At 40.8% G+C, this 23508-nt stretch overlaps 2 protein-coding genes and 1 pseudogene across 2 annotated transcripts; all 3 read right to left on the bottom strand.

The window, feature by feature from the left end:
* Positions 1 to 2777: 2777 nt before the first annotated feature.
* Positions 2778 to 3764, bottom strand: LOC114583030 (olfactory receptor 14A16-like). The gene has a single exon (XM_028704376.2). It carries the CDS (start codon positions 3762 to 3764, stop codon positions 2778 to 2780), a length of 987 nt encoding a protein of 328 aa, XP_028560209.2.
* An 8811-nt stretch (positions 3765 to 12575) lies between these two features.
* Positions 12576 to 13553, bottom strand: LOC114583033 (olfactory receptor 14A16-like; annotated as a pseudogene).
* Positions 13554 to 21816: 8263 nt separating this feature from the next.
* LOC114583032 (olfactory receptor 14A16-like) lies at positions 21817 to 22854 on the bottom strand. Its single transcript, XM_028704378.2, has one exon. The coding sequence runs from the start codon at positions 22801 to 22803 to the stop codon at positions 21817 to 21819; it is 987 nt and encodes a 328-aa protein (XP_028560211.2). The 5' UTR covers positions 22804 to 22854.
* Positions 22855 to 23508: the final 654 nt, after the last annotated feature.

Raw genomic sequence — 23508 nt, forward strand, 5'->3', positions numbered from 1 at the left:
TTTCGTGCATCTGTTCCAGCAAGGCACTTGTCTTGCATAAAGCAAGCACCCAAACTTCCTTCCAGCTCATACTTAGTCAAGGTCAAACACGTCTGGTCCCACGATCTTAATCTGACAGCTGTTGAGTCCTCAAGTAGACTGTAGCAACAATTTAACAGGCTCCCTCTAGAGGAGACAATTTCTATTTGTATCCATTTCTTTAAGGCAAGTCCAGCAAAGGAAAATTACTTTCATTTTTCAGATATTTTGTTTCATTAGAATGCAAAAGGCAACATTGGAATCAGTTTATTTCTCTTCTTTAGTTATCTGTCAAAGTATTCCATTCACAGTCAATGAACCTCTCCGACTATTTCTGTCTCTGACACCCCGTTCCCAGGTTAGAGACGGTGGAAACTTCTTCACTCCCTCTCCTGCAGGGGTTAAACAAAGTCCCCCCCCCCTTTCTCTTGCTTCCAAGGGGGTTTCGGTAATTATAAATGAAGGAAATTAAGACTTTTTAAATGACTTTCCTGGCTTTAGCTTACGCGGTTTTTGCTTTAGTCTATATACAAAAAGCGGAAGGCGGACTTCCTGTTTTGAACCTTCCTGCTTCGATGCCAAATTAAGATATTTCTTGATCCAATTTTCCGTTTCTACTCACGGGTACTTGTTTTAAATCCAATTGTCCACAGGAACCTTCTGGTTTCAACTGGACGTTCTCAGACTCATTTCATTCTTTCTTTTTAAATAATGTTTTTATTTATTTTCATGCTACTGAGAGTTATATGATGTATGACTGGCTCAGTGTTCCCCACACCTTCTCTCCCCCCCCCCCACTGTGTTTTGGTCAATGCTCAAAATTTCACCCAGGTGTTTATCTTGTGAACTGCCATGAGAGCTTGTGATGAAGGTTGGTTTTTAAATCTAATAAGTAGTAAAATAATAATAATAACTTTAAGGAAATACTATAGTATTCCACTAGGGGGGAAAATAGTTGGAAGGGTATCCTTGAAACTACCATTTGCAATGCAGACATGGGGTTTTTCATCTGCTTCTGCTAATATTGGTCTCCAAAGATAAATTTGTGGATTTTTTTTACATTCAAATACAAGGGCCAACACCTCTAATTCTATTTCTGTGTGGTTGCTTTTTGGGGTTGATGAGAGGGCGTGTAGCACATACTACTTGTCTCCAGAGTTTCCATATCTATGTGAGATTTAATGTGTATCACTGTTGATTTTGGTTGCCCTGGGCAAAATATAGTGACTGACATACGAATACATAAATTAACAAGTTAACATTTGGTTGTTGTTTTGTTTTTTTTTAAAAAAATCCATTATAAAAGCAGTTCCTATGCCTACTCTGGAGGTAACTATGGACAATTCATAATCAGAATATTGTGTTCAAATCTTTAGACTATGTTAGAATGCCATATCTGCAGAACATGAAGTTCTTTTCATTTATGCATAAAGATTCCACACATTTGAGTACTTCCAGCCTTGTGAGGTCCAAAGGAACTTTGCAAGGAACATGTGTCACTTGTCTTTTTGGCTATAGTATTTAGATTTTATATACATCGTTCACTTTGCCCATTCCTCCAAAAATATAAGGGTACCTCTGTTCAATGTGAATGTCTTTTGTTTGGCAAATTGTGTGTCATCTTTCAGTGAATCCCAGAGCATGACTAGTTTTTTCTCCAAGCAATGGTTCTGTATTCCCATACACTATCACAAATAGGATGAACACTATCTGTTCTGGGAAGCTGATGCCCAATTTCCTGTGTAGAATTACTTTCCCTGTGTGGATCTCATCTCTTACATTTTCCAAAAGGATGTGGTTTTGTTTTTTAAGATTTTGAGAAATTGTGTCAGTAGCCACTGTGTCAGATTCCCTCACTAAAGATGGGAGGTGGGAAGCATGACCAATTCCCTGGTTTCTAAAAGATACAACTCTCCCTAGTAACAACACTGGAGACATTTTAACTCTTTGTCGGTAAAAAACAGCCAGGTGTTCTTATGGGAAGGATGCCCTGTGTCCACTTATCTGCCACCAAAGGTGCAAAGTAATGAGGAGGCACTTCTGGAACAAAGATAAAATTTTATAGATTTACATTCATTGAGGATTCAAACTTAATAGTCACTCTCTTAAGGCACAACACTTCATTTTAGAAATGCTACTTGAGGGGGCGCAAGTTTCAGGCAAAAACTCTTTACACAGAACTTTTAAACCCCAGTCAAAACACTAGTTTAAAACTAGTCTCAGGATAGACTTTTCCCAACTAAAATGGATATTTGTGTCACTGCCTACCAAGAATCTCACAGCCCCTTCTAGGGTTTTTTCCTTAGCCTCAAGGAAGCAAATTGGGTAGCCCTCTAAAACTAATCCCAAAATCCATTCAGAACAGGTCCTTCTCATCTGAAGTTCCTAAACAAGGGCTCATCCACATTTTTCCTTTTCCCATGGCTAGAAACCAAGGATGTGAGTAGGTTTTTTCCTCTCCTTTCTGTGGGAAAACCCACTTTAGCTTTATATAAAAAGAAATGACAATCCCAGAAAAGCTGATTGCCAGATGAATGCACTGGGTAAGAAAGGGTACACATGCACTATATGACAGACATTCCCTCTTTAAATGTATGATTAACAGGCTATGTGAACAGAGATGCAACATTGTTAATGGTACATCTAAGATGGAGGAACACAAGATGTCATTGTGACACCTGGCAGATTTTGAGTCTGCATATCAAAATGTTTCTAGAAGCTGTAACTGGTCATATCTCCACAGATCCCAATGCTTATACCTACAGAGAGAAGTGTAATCGTTTCAGTATAAGTCTGGAAAAAATATTAATAGAAGAGTGCTTCACACCCAAGAGCTTTGATACAGCATTTTTAATCTCCTTATTTCTCATGCTGTAAATCATTGGATTGAACATGGGTGGTACAATGGTATACATCACAGTTATTGCAAAGTCCCCATTAGATGGAATTTTTGAGGGAGGCCTAAGATAAGCAAATGCTGCTGTGAAACAAAATACGGAGAAGACAACAAGGTGAGGTATGCAAGTGGAGAAGGCCTTTTTCCTTCCCTCAACAGAAGGAACTTTCAGAACCACAGTAAAGATGTGTACATAAGTGACAACAATGAAGACAAAACATCCAGACATAAGTATTACACTCACTACTATAGCTCCAATTTCCATTAGGTATATGTTAGAGCAGGCAAGTGTAAGTAACTGTGGAATCTCACAAAAGAACTGATTGACAATGTTTGAGCAGAAAGGAGTCACAAAAGTTGCACTAGTGTGCATGGCTGCATTGAGAAAGCCAGAGACCCACACACCAGCAACCATTTGTTTGCAGGCTGACCTGTTCATCACCATTTCATATTGTAATGGATGGCAAATGGCAACATAGCGATCGTATGCCATGACTGTAAGAAGGGAAACATCAGATGATGAGAAAAAGAAAAATGAAAGAACTTGAGCAATACATCCAGTGTAAGATATGTGTCTGATATTCATGAGGGAATTGGTCATCGATTTAGGGATGGTGACAGAAACAGCCCCTAGGTCCTGGATGGCTAAGTTCATCAGAAAGAAGTACATGGGAGTGTGAAGGTGGTGGTCAAAAGCTATAGCAGAGATGATGAGAAGATTCCCAAATACAATTACCATGTACAATACCAGGAACAGAGAGAAGTGTAGAATCTGCAGTTCCCGTACAGCTGAAAACTCCAGGAGTAGAAATTCAGAGACAGAGGATTCATTGGCTATCTTTGCATTCATTACTAAAATGACTGGTGCTTCTAGAAGAAAACAGGAAGATAAGTATAGGTTTAAGTCCTCTTCTGATAACTTATATTTGGTAACCAATACTGCTTTGGATGTGGTTTTTGTGGGAAATAGATTTAAAAGAAAGAAGTGAACAAAATAGTGTAATAATAAATCTTCATCTGAAGGAGAACTTAGCTTTCTGCTCCATATTGATACTGCACCATCATCCTAAGATAAACTACTGCTAAGTAGTGCTTTTTCTTCTGGGAATTATAGGGGCAGAACTACCCAAACAGTATAGAAATTTATTCATGCATGTGACTACAGCAGCAAGAAATTTGGCTTAGCTTGTCATGAAACCAGGTCACTGGTTTTTCTATGTGCAGTCTATGTCAGGTTTCAGGAAAAATATAAAATGAGCACTATTTCCCATTCTACACAATAGACTATAGTAGCATTGTCTGCATTTTGTTCTCCGAAAGCTATCCAGGTATAACTAATGTTATAAAGTTAAACATCTTACTATTTTTCTTTATAAAAAATAGATTTCCAGATGCAATTTCTTCATCACTTTAAGATGTTCTGTATTCTTCTAGCCGCTCGTGGATCTTTTTTTCTTTTTTAAAAATCTCTCCGTCCTTTTCTTCTGAGACAGTGAAAATGTTTGTATATACTTGCAGAACGATGATTTTACCATGGGGTGAAAAATTAATACCATTATTATATTTATGTTCTTGGGAGCTTGGTCTCAAGAGCCCCAAACAAAATAGCAATTGTTTTCCTGGATGCTTGGACTCAAGAGTCCCACACGAAACAACCATGGTGTTTTTTTAAGACTTTGCCCCATGGGTCTAACACAAATACTGAAGATATGCAACTAAACCATCCTGTTTCAAAACAACTTACTATATAATATTTAAAATACTTGTGTGAGATATGACCAGCTCAGTATCCCCCCCCCTCGCCGCTGTGTTCTTCCTACTTCTACTATTCTTTCCTCCCTTTTATGATATCTGAACTAGATACTTTCTGTTGCATTTGAATATTTGACAATCCGAGGTCTGTATTTGATATGATCTGGGAGTTACTTTCTGTTAAGAGCCCTACATGTCTATATGATACCATCATACCTTTTGACCGTCACCTTTGGTTGTAGTGGGATGTATGTTCATAACCCTGTGCCATCATACATTTTTGTCTCTGTCTCTTTTGTATCTGAGACTGAACACCTTGTGTTAAGTCAGAGTTAATGTGTTCTGCATGTTGTAGTCTGGACCTGAGTTTTCTATTAAACTAGAGCTCAGCAGGGGATCTTCGTTTATCTAGTTATGTGGCCCAGTCATTTTGTAATGCGAAATAAAGATCTGTTTTGAGTCTAAGGGTTTTTCCATAAATGCTTTATAATTTTTACTTTGCTTTCTGCCACCCCACTAGTTCAGTGGCATGCAGTGAAATTTCTCATGGAGGAACAGTTGGGGCTAGAGGCACTAGCTTGCAAGGAGCATATATAACCATCTGAAGAGTATTATTTTGCCCTATCTCAGTTCAGTGCATGCACTTGTAGGGACTGGCAATTTTTAAACTATCGGTTCACACATACCACCTCACAGTCAGTCTCACTGCTTATCTCACTGTGATAAAAGCTCTGGGTAATGCAAGAACCACCACTAAATTTCAACCAGGTGTAAACTCAAAGGAAATACCATAGATTTCACCTGGAGAAAAATAATACTTGGAGTGTTCTTGAGGCCCTTGCTTGCAAAGGTGACTAACAGTTTGTGGTTTGTCCTGCTTATATTGGTCTCCCACATAGAAAGGTGTGAATTGTTTTACATTCAGCACCTCTTTTTTCTATTTGTGTCCTGAACATATTCAAAAACTTGCTGTAGTCATTCATCAGGTTCTGTGATAATACTACCACAAGCAAGGATTTCATGTATATCTTACTGCTATCAATTCCTTTAAAAATGTGATACATTGTCTTGTTGGTGTAATATGAACAATAGGTTAAATTACAGAGTGCTTGGGCTCATGTCGTCTTAAGGTGCATATCCACCATGTCTGAATGTTCTGAGATAAGGTTGTCAGGTGCACTTTGTTACCATGGCAACACCAACGAGGTTGAGTATATGACTTACTGAGCCATTGCTTCAGGAATTATGTCTACACATAGCCAAAGGTATAATAATCTCCAGGGCTTTGCATTCATTATGGTTTTGTTGTGCACTTCCTGTTGCTGTCCTGCTTGCGTGTCAGGGCCTGAATCTGTGAGAGAAAGGGGAAGAGGTTGTAGGTTTTACAAAGCAGTATTAGCTAGCATGGTGATAGTGTTAGCAGATCTCTATACATATATATCTTTACTTCAATGTACAGAAGAACTGTACACCGGAATCTCCGGAATGTAGCCTTATTGGAATTCACCAATTGGGTCAGCGTTGCTCCGGGACAGGAGGAAGGAAGTCAAACGACACCTGAGGTTGATTCAAAGAAATAGTTTATTCTGCTGTCCGGATAGCAGAAGGCACTTGCGTGATCAAGTCCACAGCAAGTCCAAAGAAATGACAGGTTTCATGCAGTTTATATATCCTCCAGGCACCCTCTCACTCCTCCCCTAGGAGCCCAACCACGTTGGCCTACGTACACAGGTTGACATCAAATATGTTCCGGCTCTGGTACTCTCAACCATAAAAGGATCTTCCTTCCTGCACTCCTGACCATAAAAGCATCTTCCTCTTCCTACTCTTATCTGGGAGAATAGGTCATCATCTGCAGGAACATGCTCTGGCGCTGTTCCCAGATTGGGTCTGCGCGTCTTTGTGGTCAGCACATAAGATAAAGTTCTGACGTGTCTTCTCTCTGTTCTGTTCTCCTACTGGTACAGTGAAGGCCATAGTTGCCGTCACAACTGATAAAGGAGAGGGCTCTGTTCTTGTTATGGATTTACTCAACGGCTTGAGTTTATGCATTTAAGCTAAGGAAAAATAGGGATTTTGGTGCAGTTTAAAAACTGCCTGCACAGTCAGTTTTTGGGTTTTGGAAACCCATTCCTTCAGGAAGAAATATCAACAACCTCAGATATGCAGATGACACAACCATGATGGCAAAAAGTGAGGAGGAATTAAAGAACCTTTTAATGAGGGTGAAAGAGGAGAGCGCAAAATATGGTCTGAAGCTCAACATCAAAAAAACGAAGATCATGGCCACTGGGCCCATCACCTCCTGGCAAATAGAAGGGGAAGAAATGGAGGCAGTGAGAGATTTTACCTTCTTGGGCTCCATGATCACTGCAGATGGTGACAGCAGCCACGAAATTAAAAGACGCCTGCTCCTTGGGAGAAAGGCGATGGCAAACCTAGACAGCATCTTAAAAAGTAGAGACATCACCTTGCCAACAAAGGTCCGTATAGTGAAAGCCATGGTTTTCCCAGTAGTGATGTATGGAAGTGAAAGCTGGACCATAAAGAAGGCTGATCGCCGAAGAATTGATGCTTTTGAATTATGGTGCTGGAGGAGACTCTTGAGAGTCCCATGGACTGCAAGAAGATCAAACGCATCCATTCTTAAGGAAATTAGCCCTGAGTGCTCATTGGAAGGACAGATCGTGAAGCTGAGGCTCCAATACTTTGGCCACCTCATGAGAAGAGAAGTCTCCCTGGAAAAGACCCTGATGTTGGAAAAGATTGAGGGCACAAGGAGAAGGGGACGACAGAGGACGAGATGGTTGGACAGTGTTTTCGAAGCTACAAACATGAGTCTGACCAAACTGCGGGAGGCAGTGGAAGACAGGAGTGCCTGGCCTGCTCTGGTCCATGGAGTCACGAAGAGTTGGACACGACTAAACGACTAAACAACAAATGTGCCTAAACACAAACTCTTTATGCGTATTGGTATTTTCCATTTAAATACAATGTTCACCTTGCCTATTCCTTAAAAGAAATAAGGTTCAAAAGGATTTTGCATCCAGGTTTCTTGGAGCAGGATGATCTTGAATTGTGATACGTAGGTTAGAACGTCTTTGTCCATTGTTTTCGATTGCCATCCAGCAACGTTCCAGGATAGTAGTAGAGGTGAGAGTCATTTTGTCTCTTCAATAGCATCCAGGGCTTTCCCGGGGTCGTGGAAGATGCATCCATTGGATGGTGAAGTCTCCGATAATGTGACTAGGGGCGCCACAGAGATTTCGGCGTGGATTTCAGTTGGGCAGAGTAGGGGTGTGTGTTCTGACATGACCTGAGGAGATTCATATCCCATTTTTCGCTCCAAGTTAGGTGGAGTATTTGCCTCTTTTGTGGGCGCTAGGTCTTCAGAGTTGCGGAGATAGAGTAATAACTCATCTAGTCTGTCCGTTATCTCTGTTTGTTCGGCTTTTGGCAGATGGGAGAAGGAAACAAGTAACTCCTGCTCCATCGAATTCTCTAGATGAGTAGCCTTTGATAGGAGGGGCATGGGGGTCTCTGTCCAACTAATTAAGTCTGAGGGTGGAGAGGTAGAGCTCGTAGTAGGTAGGGTGCCCTCATTTTTAATTGCTTTCCTTTTAGCTGGAGAGTAGGGTATAAGAGGGCAAATCTTAGTGTTGATAAAAACTCTTGTAATAAAAATTCCATAATTGGTCAAGTAGCTTCGTAGGGACATCATATAAGTTGGAAACTTTTTAGATTCGAAGGTGAGCAGTATCCTCTGCATGGGTGGCTTGCTGTAAATGTGGACAGTGGATTTCAGATCGATGGAAAGGGGATTTACGCCCAAAAGCTCAGCTAGATGCCTTCTTGCGACATGTATAGACGACCAGTTAACAACCTGACCTTTGAAGGGGAGGATAATTAAACAAAGTCTAGTGGCTTGTAGTGAAAGATTGTAGGAAGATATGGTGTGTAGATCTTCCATAGTTTGTTCATTTTCAAATTTGCAGCCAGTCTGCGAAGTTGAGCGCAGTAGGACAGGTACTCTAGGTGTTGGTTTGGCCCTATCCTCCGGTGAAGCATCTACGGGGCTGACATTGACTTTTGGGGATACAAAGGATATAATCTTCTCTAGGGAGCCTTTGATGTCTCTTATGTATTTAAAGATATAGTCCACGGTTTTAGCCACTAGGTCTAACGTGGTAGAGTGTTCAAGTAGTAATTCAGAAAGATGGTTTTCTTGTTCTCTGATGCAGTCTTCCGCCTGAAGGGGCATAGTTGGAACTTTTTTGGGACCTTTTGGTTTTGTGGTGGTGTTGTTTAAGGGGTTAGTGGGTTGTTTAGTGGATAGTTCCTTTGGTGTAGTTTCCTTATCTATTATCTCTGCTAATGGAGAGAAGCTATTCGAGGTCGGAATATTAAAAGTATCCTTTGTTTTTCCATAAAAGAATTCACTGATTTTGGTTTGCTTGGTCCAATCTCCGCTTGCAATTGGATCATTCCTCTGCGTAACTAGATGGGCACTTGGGATCGCAGGTGGAACAGGGGGTACCCGGCTAGGTGTTTTTCCCTTTATTATGGGAACAGAAGGAGGAAACGAGCGTTCATTGCCGGTTAAGATGTTGGCAAAAAGAGGTTTAACATTTGTGTCCTTAAAGACGCTTGTTGTTACAATCTCCCAGGGTGCCAGCCGATCTTTTTGTCTTGCAAGAAGAAGTGGGATCCTTGCAGACTGGAAGGAGAGCATAAATTTCCTTGGCCAGGGCGTGGCATTTAGGGGTACTACAGATATAAGATCTATCTGGAAAAAAGGAATATTTAGCAAATCACGTAGGTACCCTTTAGCCATCCTCAGGTTATTCCACCTAAGTCTGGGGGCGTCACAGGAAAAAATGGATAGACATATTTTATTAGGTTGAAAAATCAAGGATTGCTTATTCCTTTGGGGCAGTGGCAACCTGCATCTTGAGCCCTTAGGGTGAGATATCTGGTCAAGTTGTCTCTTTAAGGCACTTACAAGCTGCACAGGAGATTGATGCAAATTAGATAGCTCAGTTGAAGAAGGTAAATGAGCCAGAAGGGCCCGTGAAAGTTTATTCAATGACAAAGAAATCCCCTCCAATTTCTTGAAAAATTGCTTGGTCATTATTTGCTACCCCAAAGTGTACACCTAATGCAGTCCTAAGGCAAGAGGCAGGACTGCCCAGAGTGGAATTAAAAGTCTGGGAGCAAGCAATATCCCTCTGGCTGAAAATCCATTACAATCCTAAGGGACTGTTACCTTGCTTCCTGGCCGCAGTTCCCTATCCTCCTTGGCTTATTGAAATAACTAATAAGATCAAACAAATTGGCCTAAACCCAGAAAATCTTTTTATTGGAACTCTGAACAAGGCAAAAGCAATTATCACTCAGAGACTTTACAATGTCGAATTACAACAAGAAGAAGACGCCCTACTCCCGGAGACGTATAGATGTTTAAAAGCTTGGCCTAATTTTGCAGCTGCCCCTTATTTAACTAACATCACTAACGAAGCTTATAGATGGGCTTTCTCTAGAGCCCGCTTTGAGACAATGCCCTCAGCAGTGCTGTACGGCAAATTCACGCGGGTACCAATGCATGCGCGTCTTTGCCCCTGTATGTCTAATAAGGTAGAATCTGTCACACACATCCTTCTATTTTATACCCCTACAACATTATTTGGAATCCTCCCCCGAAATTCTACGAAAATACCTTCTGGAAGATTCCTCAAGCTCAATATCATATGAGGTGGCCAAATTCTGCACTTTAGTAATCAGGAAGTGTAAATCTCCTCTGTTGAATGGCACACTCTGAAGTTCCCTTGTGTAGTCCTTTTTTTTCTTCTTCTGATGTTGTTGTTGATTTCTTTTTGTTTGATCTTGTGGTGTTTAGTGTCACTGGCTTTTGCCGCAATAAAACTTGGAAAAGAAATAAGGATACCTCTGTTCAATATGAAGTCTTTTGTGTGGCTTATTGTGTGTCATCTTTCAATAAGTCCCAGAGCATGAAAAGGTTTTAGTCCTGGCAAAAGTTCTGTATTCACATAATATTGTAAATGGGATAGCCTCCATCTGATCTTGGAAGCTGACCCTCAATTCTCTGTTGGCATACAACCAAGGAAGCGGGGGCAATTGGGAGGCCCCCAGCTGGCTCCATCCCACCAGCTGGTGTACCGGACAAACTCCAGTCCTTGGTGCCACATGAATCAGCGGCCCAAACTTCAAAAGCTAGGGCATGCTCTAATCAGCAGAGATAACGCTACGCAACAGAAGTATGTGTGAGCATATTTACAAGCAGTTTATTCAGCATACATCAGGACAAAAGGAAAACATGTCTGATCCCCTTCATGTCCAAAGCAAGCAGCATAAGCAATAGCTATACACAAAACGAAAGTTCCCAGCAAGCTGTGCTGAAGTGTAAACAGGCATGTGACATACAACAATTCCACACGTCTGTTCTTAAGGTGGAACGGAATTATGCCAACATTCTCTGTGTGGAATTACTTCTCCAGTGTAAAATGATGGTCTAATATTTTGTTTCTAAAAGGACTAGGTTTTTGTTTTGTTTTGTTGTTTAAGATTCTGATACTTTGTGTCAGTGATCATGGTGTCAGACTCTCTAAACTGAAAATGGGAACTGGATAGCATGACCAATTTTCTGTTTAAAAGAGACAACTCTCCTTATTAACAACACTGGAGACTTTGGTTTCCTTACACTTAATGTAGGTTCCAGCTTTATGGTTATTCTTCAAAGGCACAACACTTCATTTAATACATGCATATTCATGTAAGGCACAGCATGTCGTTTCAGGCAGACACTCTTTACACTGAACTTTAAAACCCCAGTCAGCACTTTTCTTCAAACTTCTTCTCAGGATAGACTATTTCCACTTACAAAGGGCATTTGTTTCACTGCCCTAGAAACTATATTACAACCCCTTCTAAGACTTTTAATTCCCCTTCAAGGAATCAAATTGGTTATCCATGTTTAGCTACAGTAGTTCCTAATCCCAATCAGAATAGGTCCTACTCTCTCCAGGTTGCTGTCTAAATGACAAACAGTGCCTATCAAACTGACATACAATCCCAATCTGTTTGACAGCAAAGTTCTGTATTTTTTACTCACCAGTTCTTCCAGACTGGTTGGTGTTCTAACAAACTCTGACTGCTGCTGACTCAAGATCTGTCCATTGCAGTCATATTTATCTATGCTGCTATTCCATCACACTTCCATTTCTTTCTAAGGGAATGGTGAATTCCTCTGGTCCCTGTTCTGTTCTTGTTTCAGGAGTGATATAAAAATCTAGACTGGCGGGTGAGGAGGTGTGACTCTTTTGTGTTTTCTCCTGAGCTTCCTTTAGATGGCAACATATTTTTGCAAAGAGGTTGTATTATTTCCCATGCATACTGACACTTCCCTATCACAGGGCAGTTTTTGTATTTCTGACTGCCTCCAACATGCATGTACTTTTTGCTGAGATGTTAATTCAGATATGTGCGCATGTGACATTCCAGTAAATCTATGAAATCCAGGCAACGCCAAAAATCATTTCATCTAGGTGCTGTCACTCCTTTGAAAACCTGAATTGTCTGTTAAAATGGCTCTTTGCATGATGTGGGGTGACAGAGTAGACAGGAAACATGACCTGTTACTATCTATAAACCAGAGGATTAAGCGCTACTGAGATGTGTTCAGCCTGTTGTAGGCCACTTTGAAAACTATGCAAGTGAACAATGGGGTATAAACTTCAACATACATACATAAATGGATTATCAACATGCCATGTAATCTGACAAGTGAAATAATGCAAGATGACCATGTGACACAGGGCAGATGTAGAGTCTGCATATATAAATTTATCAGGAAGATTTAACTTAAAATGATGCTATATTCCAGGAACTCCCTTTAATTACACCTTTTCAGAACAAGCCTGGAAAATATATCCAGAGGAGATTTCCTCAAACCCAACAGTTTTGATAATGCATTTTTTATCTCCTTATTCCTCATGCTGTAGATTATTGGATTGAACATGGGTGGAACAAGACTATACATCACAGTTCATACAAAGTCCCCATCAGATGGAGTCTTAGAAGGAGGCCTAAGGTAAGCAAAACATGAAGTGAAACAAAATACGGAGAAGACAACAAGGTGAGGTATGCAAGTGGAGAAGGCCTTTTTCCTTCCCTCAACAGAAGGGATTTTTAGAACTGCAGTAAAGATGTGCACATAAGTGACAACAATGAAGACAAAACATCCAGACAGAAATATTACACTCACCACTATAGCTCCAATTTCCATTAGGTAGAAGTTTGAGCAGGCAAGTGTAAGTATCTGTGGGATCTCACAAAAGAACTGATTGACAATGTTTGAGCAGAAAGGAGTTGCAAAAGTTGCACTCGTGTGCATGACTGCATACAGAAGGCCAGCAACCCACACGCCAGCAACCATTTGTTTGCAGGCTGCCTTGTTCATCAACATTTCATATTGTAATGGATTGCAAATGGCAACATAGCGATCGTATGCCATGACTGTAAGAAGGGAAAAATCAGATGTTACAAAGAAAACAAAGAAAAGAACTTGAGCAATGCATCCAGTGTAAGAAATGTGTCTGGTATTCATGAGAGAATTCACGATGGATTTGGGGATGGTGACTGAAACAGCCCCTAGGTCCTGGATGGCCAAGTTCATCAGAAAGAAGTACATGGGAGTGTGAAGGTGGTGGTCAAAAGCTACAGCAGAGATGATGAGAAGATTCCCAAATACAGTTGCCAGATACAATGCCAGGAACAGAGATAAGTGTAGAATCTGCAGTTCTCGTATTGCTGAGAACTCCAGGAGCAGAAATTCAGAGACAGAGGATTCATTACTTATTTTCTCCTTCATTAATAAAAATCTTCCTGTCACTGGAAGAAAACAGAAAGATAAACATTGGTTTAAGTCCTCTTGTGATAACAAATATTTACTACTTTGGAAGAGGATTTTTGGATGTTGAAGGTAAAAGAAAGAAGTGAACAAAAAAGGAGAAACAATTATTTTTTATCCAAATGAGAATTTAGCTTTCAATTCCATATAGATATCATTATTTTTTTTAAAAAAACCTACTACTGTTTCAAAACTCGTAGATTGTGGTGTTCACAAGTTCTTGAAGTTGATTGAATTCTAGAGGAGGAACACAGGAGTCCTACTGCCATCATTTCTTTACTTGCTTTGTATGTGGAAATATGCTGAGGGCAGATGCACCTTGAGAGAATCCCCATGTTTACAAAACATATTTTGATATTGTAATTCATGGTCAAAACTGATGTAACTCTTAAATATAGGGCAATAACTTGCTGCCTATATAATGCAAATTCAAAGTCAAGTTTCTTCTATTAAATTCCAATGTCCATAAGATTTGGGTCATGGACATGTTAAAAGCTTGATTCCTGATATCCCCATTCACTCAGTGAGTCTTTTGCAAGAGTAACGGATAATAGTTCCATAAGACTCACACACTTGGCTCATACTCACCTGTATTTTGTATTCTAGGCCTAATGTTTAGTACTCCTTCTTAGTTAAGATCACACAGGTTTCAACTATTTTTTATCTTTGTTATATGCTTTCAACCTTAATGCATGCTGCACACAAACCACATTGTTTTGCATGTAAAATGTCTAGGCTCACAGCTGCTTTGCATTTCCCAGATATTTTGGCTGCCACATTATGCTAAGCCAAGACAAGGTTCTTCAGCTCCCTCCTCGCTCACTTGGAGCGGTAATGAAGTTTTTTTCTTGGTTAATATTCATGGTTGGTGAGGAGAGAGTCTAACCACTAGTCTTGGCTTGGATGATAGGCTAAAACAAAACTTGGTGTAGCTTGAGCTGACCGTAAAAAGCATCATGGAGGAGCAAAGCTACTGTACTCTTCTCTCCATGAGATTCAGTGAAGTCTTCCTAAGATAAGATTTGGTTTAGCATGTCATGGAAGTCAGATCATTGGGTATTCTACGTGAGTCTAAACAAGTTCCAGGAACCACAACAAGCACGTTTTCCCATTCTACACAATACAGTATAGAAGTATTGTCTGCTTTAGTCCTCTGAAAACTACCCAGGTGTCACAAAAGTTATAAACATATACTGGTAAATATCTTACTCTTTTCCTTAATAGAAAGTAGATTTCCAGATGCAAGTTCTTCATCACTTCATTTTCATCTGTATTTTAGAAAATCACCCCATCCTTTTGTTCTCTAACATTGAACATATTATACTCTTGCAGAATGAAGCTTTTAACATGGAGTGGAAAATTATAACCTACCTCTCTCTCTCTCTCTGTGTGTGTGTGTGTGACTGTGTGTATGTGTATACACACACACACACACACAAACACACACACACATATATATAATGCACTCCTCAGAGTTTGGTCTCAAGAGCCCAAAACAAATTAGCTATTGTAGCTATTGTGTCTCTGGAAACTTGGACTCAGGAGTTCCACCAGAATAAAAGCAGTGTTTCTAAAGACTTAGCCCCAGGAGTCTAACACAAATAATCAATGTATGTAAAAACTGTTTTAAAAAAGTTTTAAAACTGTTTTAAAAAAGTTTTTAAACTGTTTTAAAAACTGTTTTAAAAACTGTTTTAAAAAAGCTGTTTAGCTGCTCTCTCTGGGCAAAGGTCAGAGGGGGCAGGGCTTCTGTTGAGGTAGGTGATTAGCTGTGGGAGGAGCTTATCAGAGCTTTAGGGCAGCGGCGCGCGCCTAGCGGCGCGCACAGTTTGATCCATATTTTAGATTTAGGGGAGCTAGTCTCAAACATTTGTTGGGGGAGACCTAGGTTTTTTGGGAGGGATTTATTTGTCCTGTCTCCACACTTTTTATGATAGAGGACCACTGTAGTCACCCCCAACGACACGTTCCCAAGATGGAGGGTGAGGGAACAGCTGCAGTCGCCTGTGGTTCCTGCGCAATGTTTGCCATCTTGCCAAAGGTTGCAGGCAGCTTTACCTGCAGCAATTGCATGTTGATTGCCCTCTTAAAAGACAAAGTCCAGCAACTGGAGGAACGTGTAGCTACGCTCCAAAGAATTAGAGAGCTGGAACTCTTCTTGGAAGCAACAGAGCACACCGTCTCCACCAAGGAAGAGACAGGGGACTCCCCTGAGAAGGTGGCTAGTTCACCAACACAGGAGCCAGATATATGGAGAAACGTGACTCAAAGAAGTAGGAGGCCCAGGGTTCGCTCTGATTGTTTAGAAATACACAATCGCTTTGAGGTCCTTTCCCCTAGCATGGAAGACGAAGAGCAGACTCCATTTGAGGATCTCTCCCTCATTACAGTCGATCAGGTATATGAAGACAAGGAGCAAAGGCAGTCCTCTGGGAATGTCCAGGCGACCTTGGAACCGACAGCTCACAGAAGAACCCCGACCAGACCTAAGAGGAGGCGTGTAGTGGTGATAGGGGATTCCCTACTGAGGGGAACAGAAGCAGTGATCTGTGGGCCTGACAAGATGTCTTGGGAAGTGTGCTGTCTCCCCGGGGCTAAGATCCAAGATGTAACTGGATGACTGCAAGGAATCATAAAACCCACTGACAAATACCCCTTCCTCTTGGTTCATGTGGGAACCAATGACACTGCAAGCAATAGCCTCCAGAAGATCAAAAGAGATTACAAGGCTCTGGGCAGGAAATTGAAGCAATTAAATGCACAAATTGTCATCTCATCTGTCCTCCCAGTTGAACGACGTGGCCCAGGGAGAGAGGGAAAAATAGTGGAAGTGAACAACTGGCTTCGCAAATGGTGCAAACAGGAACGGTTTGGATTCTTAGATCACGGACTGCAGTTTCTTGAAGATGGACTTCTGGCAAGCGATGGGCTGCACCTCACAACGGTTGGGAGGAATGTTTTTGCAAAAAATCTCAGAAACCTCATCAGGAGGGCTTTAAACTGACTAATGTGGGGGAGGGAGACAGTGCTCCTGAAGGTAGGAGTCTATCAATTGATGAAGATGATCATCCAAATGTCATAGACCGAATGGAGCAAAGAGCATGCAGACCTAGTGGTGGGAGGAGAAAATCCTTAAATAAGAGACACGGGGGAATGATTAATGGACTTCAATGTCTGTACACTAATGCGCAAAGCATGGGAAATAAACAAGATGAGCTTGAGCTCCTGGTACAGCAAACTAAATATGACATAATAGGAATCACTGAAACCTGGTGGGATAAATCCCACGATTGGAATGTAATAATGGAGGGATGCAATCTATTTCAAAGAAACAGACCAGACAAGAAAGGAGGAGGAGTGGCGTTATATGTCAGGGATGTGTATACCTGTGAAGAGATCCAAGATTTAGAACCTCAAAGTGAAAGCATTTGGGTCAAAATTAAGGGAGAGAAGAATAACAGAGACCTCATTGTGGGAGTTTACTATAGATCCCCAAGCCAAACGGAGGACATAGATGATGCCTTCCTGGAACAGATGGCCAAGCATGCAAAAGGAAGGGAGATAGTAGTAATGGGGGACTTCAATTACCCGGATATTTGTTGGATGTCAAACTCAGCCAAGAGCATAAGGTCAAACAGATTCCTCACTGCCCTTGCAGACAACTTCATTGTCCAGAAAGTGGGAGAAGCAACAAGAGGAACAGCCATTTTAGATCTGGTCCTAACCAATGTTGATGACCTGGTTAGTGGGGTAGAAGTGGAAGGATCATTAGGCGCGAGTGATCATGCTCTTCTGAAGTTTACTATACAGCGGAAAGGAGCAGCCAAGCATACTAGGACTCAATTTCTTGACTTTAAGAAAGCCGACTTCATAAAGCTTAGGGAAGTGCTGGGTGAGATCCCATGGACAGTAATACTAAAAGGAAAGGGAGTTCATGATGGCTGGGAGTTTGTTAAGAGGGAGATAGTAAAAGCACAACTTCAGGCAATACCAATGAGACGGAAACATGGAAGGTGCCTAAAGAAGCCAGGGTGGCTATCTAAAGAACTTTTAACTGAGTTAAGATTAAAAAAGGATGTGTACAAAAAATGGAAAAGGGGGGAAACCACCAAAGAGGAATTCAAACAAATAGCCAGCACGTGTAGACACAAAGTCAGAAAAGCTAAAGCACAAAATGAACTCAGGCTTGCTAGAGAGGTTAAAAGCAACAAAAAAGGCTTTTATGGGTATGTTCGTAGCAAAAGGAAGAACAAAGAAACCGTGGGGTCACTCAGAGAAGATGGTGAAATGCAAACAGGGGACACAGAAAGGGCTGAACTCCTCAATGCCTTCTTTGCCTCAGTCTTCTCCGATAAAGAAAACAATGCCCGACCTGAAGAATTTGGAGCAAATGATTCAGCAGAGGAAACACAGCCCAGAATAACTAAGGAGATAGTACAAGAATACTTGGCTAGTCTAGATGTATTCAAGTCTCCAGGGCCAGATGAACTGCATCCAAGAGTATTAAAAGAACTGGCAGATGTGATTTCAGAACCACTGGCAGTCATCTTTGAGAATTCCTGGAGAACAGGTGAAGTCCCGGCAGACTGGAGGAGGGCAAATGTTGTCCCTATTTTCAAAAAGGGGAAAAGAGAGGACCCAAATAATTACCGCCCAGTCAGTCTGACATCAATACCAGGGAAGATTCTGGAGCAGATCATTAAGCAAACAGTCTGTGAGCACCTAGAAAGGAATGCTGTGATCACCAATAGTCAGCATGGATTTCTGAAAAATAAGTCATGTCAGACTAACCTGATCTCGTTTTTTGACAGAATTACAAGCCTGGTAGATGAAGGGAACGCAGTGGATGTAGTCTACCTTGATTTCAGCAAGGCATTTGACAAGGTGCCCCATGATATTCTTGTAAAGAAGCTGGTAAAATGTGGTCTTGACTATGCTACCACTCAGTGGATTTGTAACTGGCTGACTGAGCGAACCCAAAGGGTGCTCATCAATGGTTCCTCTTCATCCTGGAGAAGAGTGACTAGTGGGGTGCCACAGGGTTCTGTCTTGGGCCCGGTCTTATTCAACATCTTTATCAACGACTTGGATGATGGACTTAAGGGCATCCTGATCAAATTTGCAGATGACACCAAACTGGGAGGGGTGGCTAACACCACAGAGGACAGGATCACACTTCAAAACGACCTTGACAGATTAGAGAACTGGGCCAAAACAAACAAGATGAATTTTAACAGGGAGAAATGTAAAGTATTGCACTTGGGCAAAAAAAATGAGAGGCACAAATACAAGATGGGTGACACCTGGCTTGAGAGCAGTACATGTGAAAAGGATCTAGGAGTCTTGGTTGACCACAAACTTGACATGAGCCAACAGTGTGACGCGGCAGCTAAAAAAGCCAATGCAATTCTGGGCCTCATCAATAGGAGTATAGCATCTAGATCAAGGGAAGTAATAGTGCCACTGTATTCTGCTCTGGTCAGACCTCACCTGGAGTACTGTGTCCAGTTCTGGGCACCACAGTTCAAGAAGGACACTGACAAACTGGAACGTGTCCAGAGGAGGGCAACCAAAATGGTCAAAGGCCTGGAAATGATGCCTTATGAGGAACGGCTAAGGGAGCTGGGCATGTTTAGCCTGGAGAAGAGGAGGTTAAGGGGTGATATGATAGCCATGTTCAAATATATAAAAGGATGTCACATAGAGGAGGGAGAAAGGCTGTTTTCTGCTGCTCCAGAGAAGCGGACACGGAGCAATGGATCCAAACTACAAGAAAGAAGATTCCACCTAAACATTAGGAAGAACTTCCTGACAGTAAGAGCTGTTCGACAGTGGAATTTGCTGCCAAGGAGTGTGGTGGAGTCTCCTTCTTTGGAGGTCTTTAAGCAGAGGCTTGACAACCATATGTCAGGAGTGCTCTGATGGTGTTTCCTGCTTGGCAGGGGGTTGGACTCGATGGCCCTTGTGGTCTCTTCCAACTCTATGATTCTATGATTCTATGATTCTATGATTCTATTCTAAAAACTTCCAGTTTCTAGACAGCACACTTTCTAATATTTAAAATAATAATACTGCTACATAAGTCTGTCTGGAAGCTTCTGGTTTCACCTGGACTTTCTCAGACTCATTTCTTTCTTTCTTTTAAAAAAATGTTTTTATTTAAAAAATGTTTTTATTTATTTTCATGGTACTGAGTTGTATGACGTATGACTGGCTCAGTGTTCCCCGCACCTTCTCTCTCCCCTCCCCCCCCCCCCCGTGTTTTGGTCAATGCTCTAAATTTCACCCAGGTGTTTATCTTGTGAACTGCCATGAGAGCTTGTGATGAAGGTTGGTTTTAAAATCTAGTAAGTAGTAAAATAATAATAATAACTCTAAGGAAATACTATATATTTCACCGGGGGGGGGGGATAGTTGGAAGGGTATCCTTGAAACTACCATTTGCAATGCAGACATGGGGTTTCTCATCTGCTTCTGCTAATATTGGTCTCCAAATATAAATTTGTGGATTTTTTACATTCAAATACAAGGGCCAGCACCTCTAATTCTATTTCTGTGTGGTTGCTTTTTGGGGTTGATGAGAGGGCGTGTAGCACATACTACTTGTCTCCAGAGTTTCCATATCTATGTGAGATTTAATGTGTATCACTGTTGATTTTGGTTGCCCTGGGCAAAATATAGTGACTGACATACGAATACATAAATTAACAAGTTAACATTTGGTTGTTGTTGGTTTTTTTTAAAAAAATCCATTATAAAAGCAGTTCCTATGCCTACTCTGGAGGTAACTATGGACAATTCATAATCAGAATATTGTGTTCAAATCTTTAGACTATGTTAGAATGCCATATCTGCAGAACATGAAGTTCTTTTCATTTATTCATAAAGATTCCACACATTTGAGTACTTCCAGCCTTGTGAGGTCCAAAGGAACTTTGCAAGGAACATGTGTCACTTGTCTTTTTGGCTATAGTATTTAGATTTTATATACATCGTTCACTTTGCCCATTCCTCAAAAAATATAAGGGTACCTCTGTTCAATGTGAATGTCTTTTGTTTGGCAAATTGTGTGTCATCTTTCAGTGAATCCCAGAGCATGACTAGTTTTTTCTCCAAGCAATGGTTCTGTATTCCCATGCACTATCACAAATAGGATGAACACTATCTGTTCTGTGAAGCTGACGCCCAATTTCCTGTGTAGAATTACTTTCCCTGTGTGGATCTCATCTCTTACATTTTCCAAAAGGATGTGGTTTTGTTTTTTAAGATTTTGAGAAATTGTGTCAGTGGCCACTGTGTCAGATTCCCTCACTAAAGATGGGAGGTGGGAAGCATGACCAATTTCCTGGGTTTCTAAAAGATACAACTCTCCCTAGTAACAACACTGGAGACATTTTAACTCTTTGTCGGTAAAAAAAAAATCCAGGTGTTCTTCTTACGGGAAGGATTCCCTGTGTCCACTTATCTGCCACCAAAGGTGCAAAGTAATGAGGAGGCACTTCTGGAACAAAGATAGAATTTTATAGATTTACATTCATTGAGGATTCAAACTTAATAGGCACTCTCTTAAGGCACAACACTTCATTTTAGAAATGTTACTTGAGGGGGCGCAAGTTTCAGGCAAAAACTCTTTACACAGAACTTTTAAACCCCAGTCAAAACACTAGTTTAAAACTAGTCTCAGGATAGACTTTTCCCAACTAAAATGGATATTTGTGTCACTGCCTACCAAGAATCTCACAGACCCTTCTAGGGTTTTTTCCTTAGCCTCAAGGAAGCAAATTGGGTAGCCCTCTAAAACTAATCCCAAAATCCATTCAGAACAGGTCCTTCTCATCTGAAGTTCCTAAACAAGGGTTTATCCGCATTTTTCCTTTTCCCATGGCTAGAAACCAAGGATGTGAGTGGGGTATTTTTTCTCCTTTCTGTAGGAAAACCCACTTTAGCTTTAAATAAAAAGAAATGACAATCCACAGAAAATCTGATTGCCAGATGAATGCACTGGGTCAGAAAGAGTACACATGCACTATATGACAGACATTCCCTCTCTAAATGTACGATTAACAGGCTATGTGAACAGAGATGCAACATTGTTAATGGTACATCTATGCTGGAGGAACACAAGATGTCCTTGTGACACCTGGCAGATTTTGAGTCTGCATATCAACATGTTTCTAGAGGCTGTAACTGGTCATGATATCTCCACAGATCCCAATGCTTATACCTACAGAGAGAAGTGTAACCGTTTCAGTATAAGTCTGGAAAAGATATTAATAGAAGAGTGCTTCACACCCAAGAGCTTTGATACAACATTTTTAATCTCCTTATTTCTCATGCTGTAAATTATTGGATTGAACATGGGTGGTACAATGGTATACATCACAGTTATTGCAAAGTCGCCATTAGATGGAATTTTTGAGGGAGGCCTAAGGTAAGCAAAACATCCTGTGAAACAAAATAAGGAGAAGACAACCAGGTGTGGTATGCAAGTGGAGAAGGCCTTTTTCCTTCCCTCAACAGAAGGAACTTTCAGAACCACAGTAAATATGTGTACATAAGTGACAACAATGAAGACAAAACATCCAGACGTAAGTATTACACTCACTACTGTAGCTCCAATTTCCATTAGGTATATGTTAGAGCAGGCAAGTGTAAGTAACTCTGGGACCTCACAGAAGAACTGATTGACAATGTTTGAGCAGAAAGGAGTCACAAAAGTTGCACTAGTGTGCATGGCTGCATTGAGAAAGCCAGAGACCCACACACCAGCAACCATTTGTTTGCAGGCTGCCCTGTTCATCACCATTTCATATTGTAATGGATGGCAAATGGCAACATAGCGATCGTATGCCATGACTGTAAGAAGGGAAACATCAGATGTTACAAAGAAAACAAAGAAAAGAACTTGAGCAATGCATCCAGTGTAAGAAATGTGTCTGGTATTCATGAGAGAATTGGCCATCGATTTAGGGATAGTGACAGAAACAGCCCCTAGGTCCTGTATGGCCAAGTTCACCAGAAAGAAGTACATGGGAGTGTGAAGATGGTGGTCAAAAGCTATGGCAGAGATGATGAGAAGATTCCCAGATACAATTACCATGTACAATACCAGGAACAGAGAGAAGTGTAGAATCTGCAGTTCCCGTACAGCTGAAAACTCCAGGAGTAGAAATTCAGAGATAGAGGATTCATTGCCTATCTTTGCATTCATTACTAAAGTGACTGGTTCTTCTAGAAGAAATCAGGAAGATAAGCACAGGTTTAAGTCCTCTTCTAATAATCAATATTTGTTATCCAATATTGCTTCAGATATGATTTTTGTGGGATATAGATTTTTTAAAAAGTAGTGAACAAAATAGTGTAATAATAAATCTTCATCTAAAGGAGATGTTAGCTTTCAACTCCATATATGTTAAAATAAATTACTCCTAAGTAGTCTTTATGTATGCTACTAAAACGGCAAGAAAGTTATTTGCCCAAAAATTGAAAGAAAAAGAAGAATCGAAAAAAGAAGAATGGATACAAAAACTTATGCACTATACAGAAGTGGCAAAATGTACTGGAAAAACAAGAAATCAAGCTAACAAACATTTTCTTAAAGAATGGACTGAGGTAGGCGGAGACCTCCAGGTATCCCACCTGGGGGGAGGCGAAGCCAAGCCTGTGGTAATGGTGCCACATAGGGTCCAGGGGGCTGCACATGACTACGCAAAGGGCGCCCCCCATTTAATGTGGGGAGCGGTCATTATTGAATATTTATGAACAAATTGTTGTACTAAGCTGCAGTTTCATAAGAGTATATAATTAAAGTAGATGAATGAAAGAATCCATTAAGATAATTTAGAATATGCTGGAAATGAAAATAAAAATAAAAAATAAGGAACCACGGAATGTGTCGAGTTTTGAAATGATAAAA

The sequence above is a fragment of the Podarcis muralis genome, chromosome 13 (genome assembly GCF_964188315.1).
Source record: "Podarcis muralis chromosome 13, rPodMur119.hap1.1, whole genome shotgun sequence".
Lineage (NCBI taxonomy): Eukaryota > Metazoa > Chordata > Lepidosauria > Squamata > Lacertidae > Podarcis > Podarcis muralis.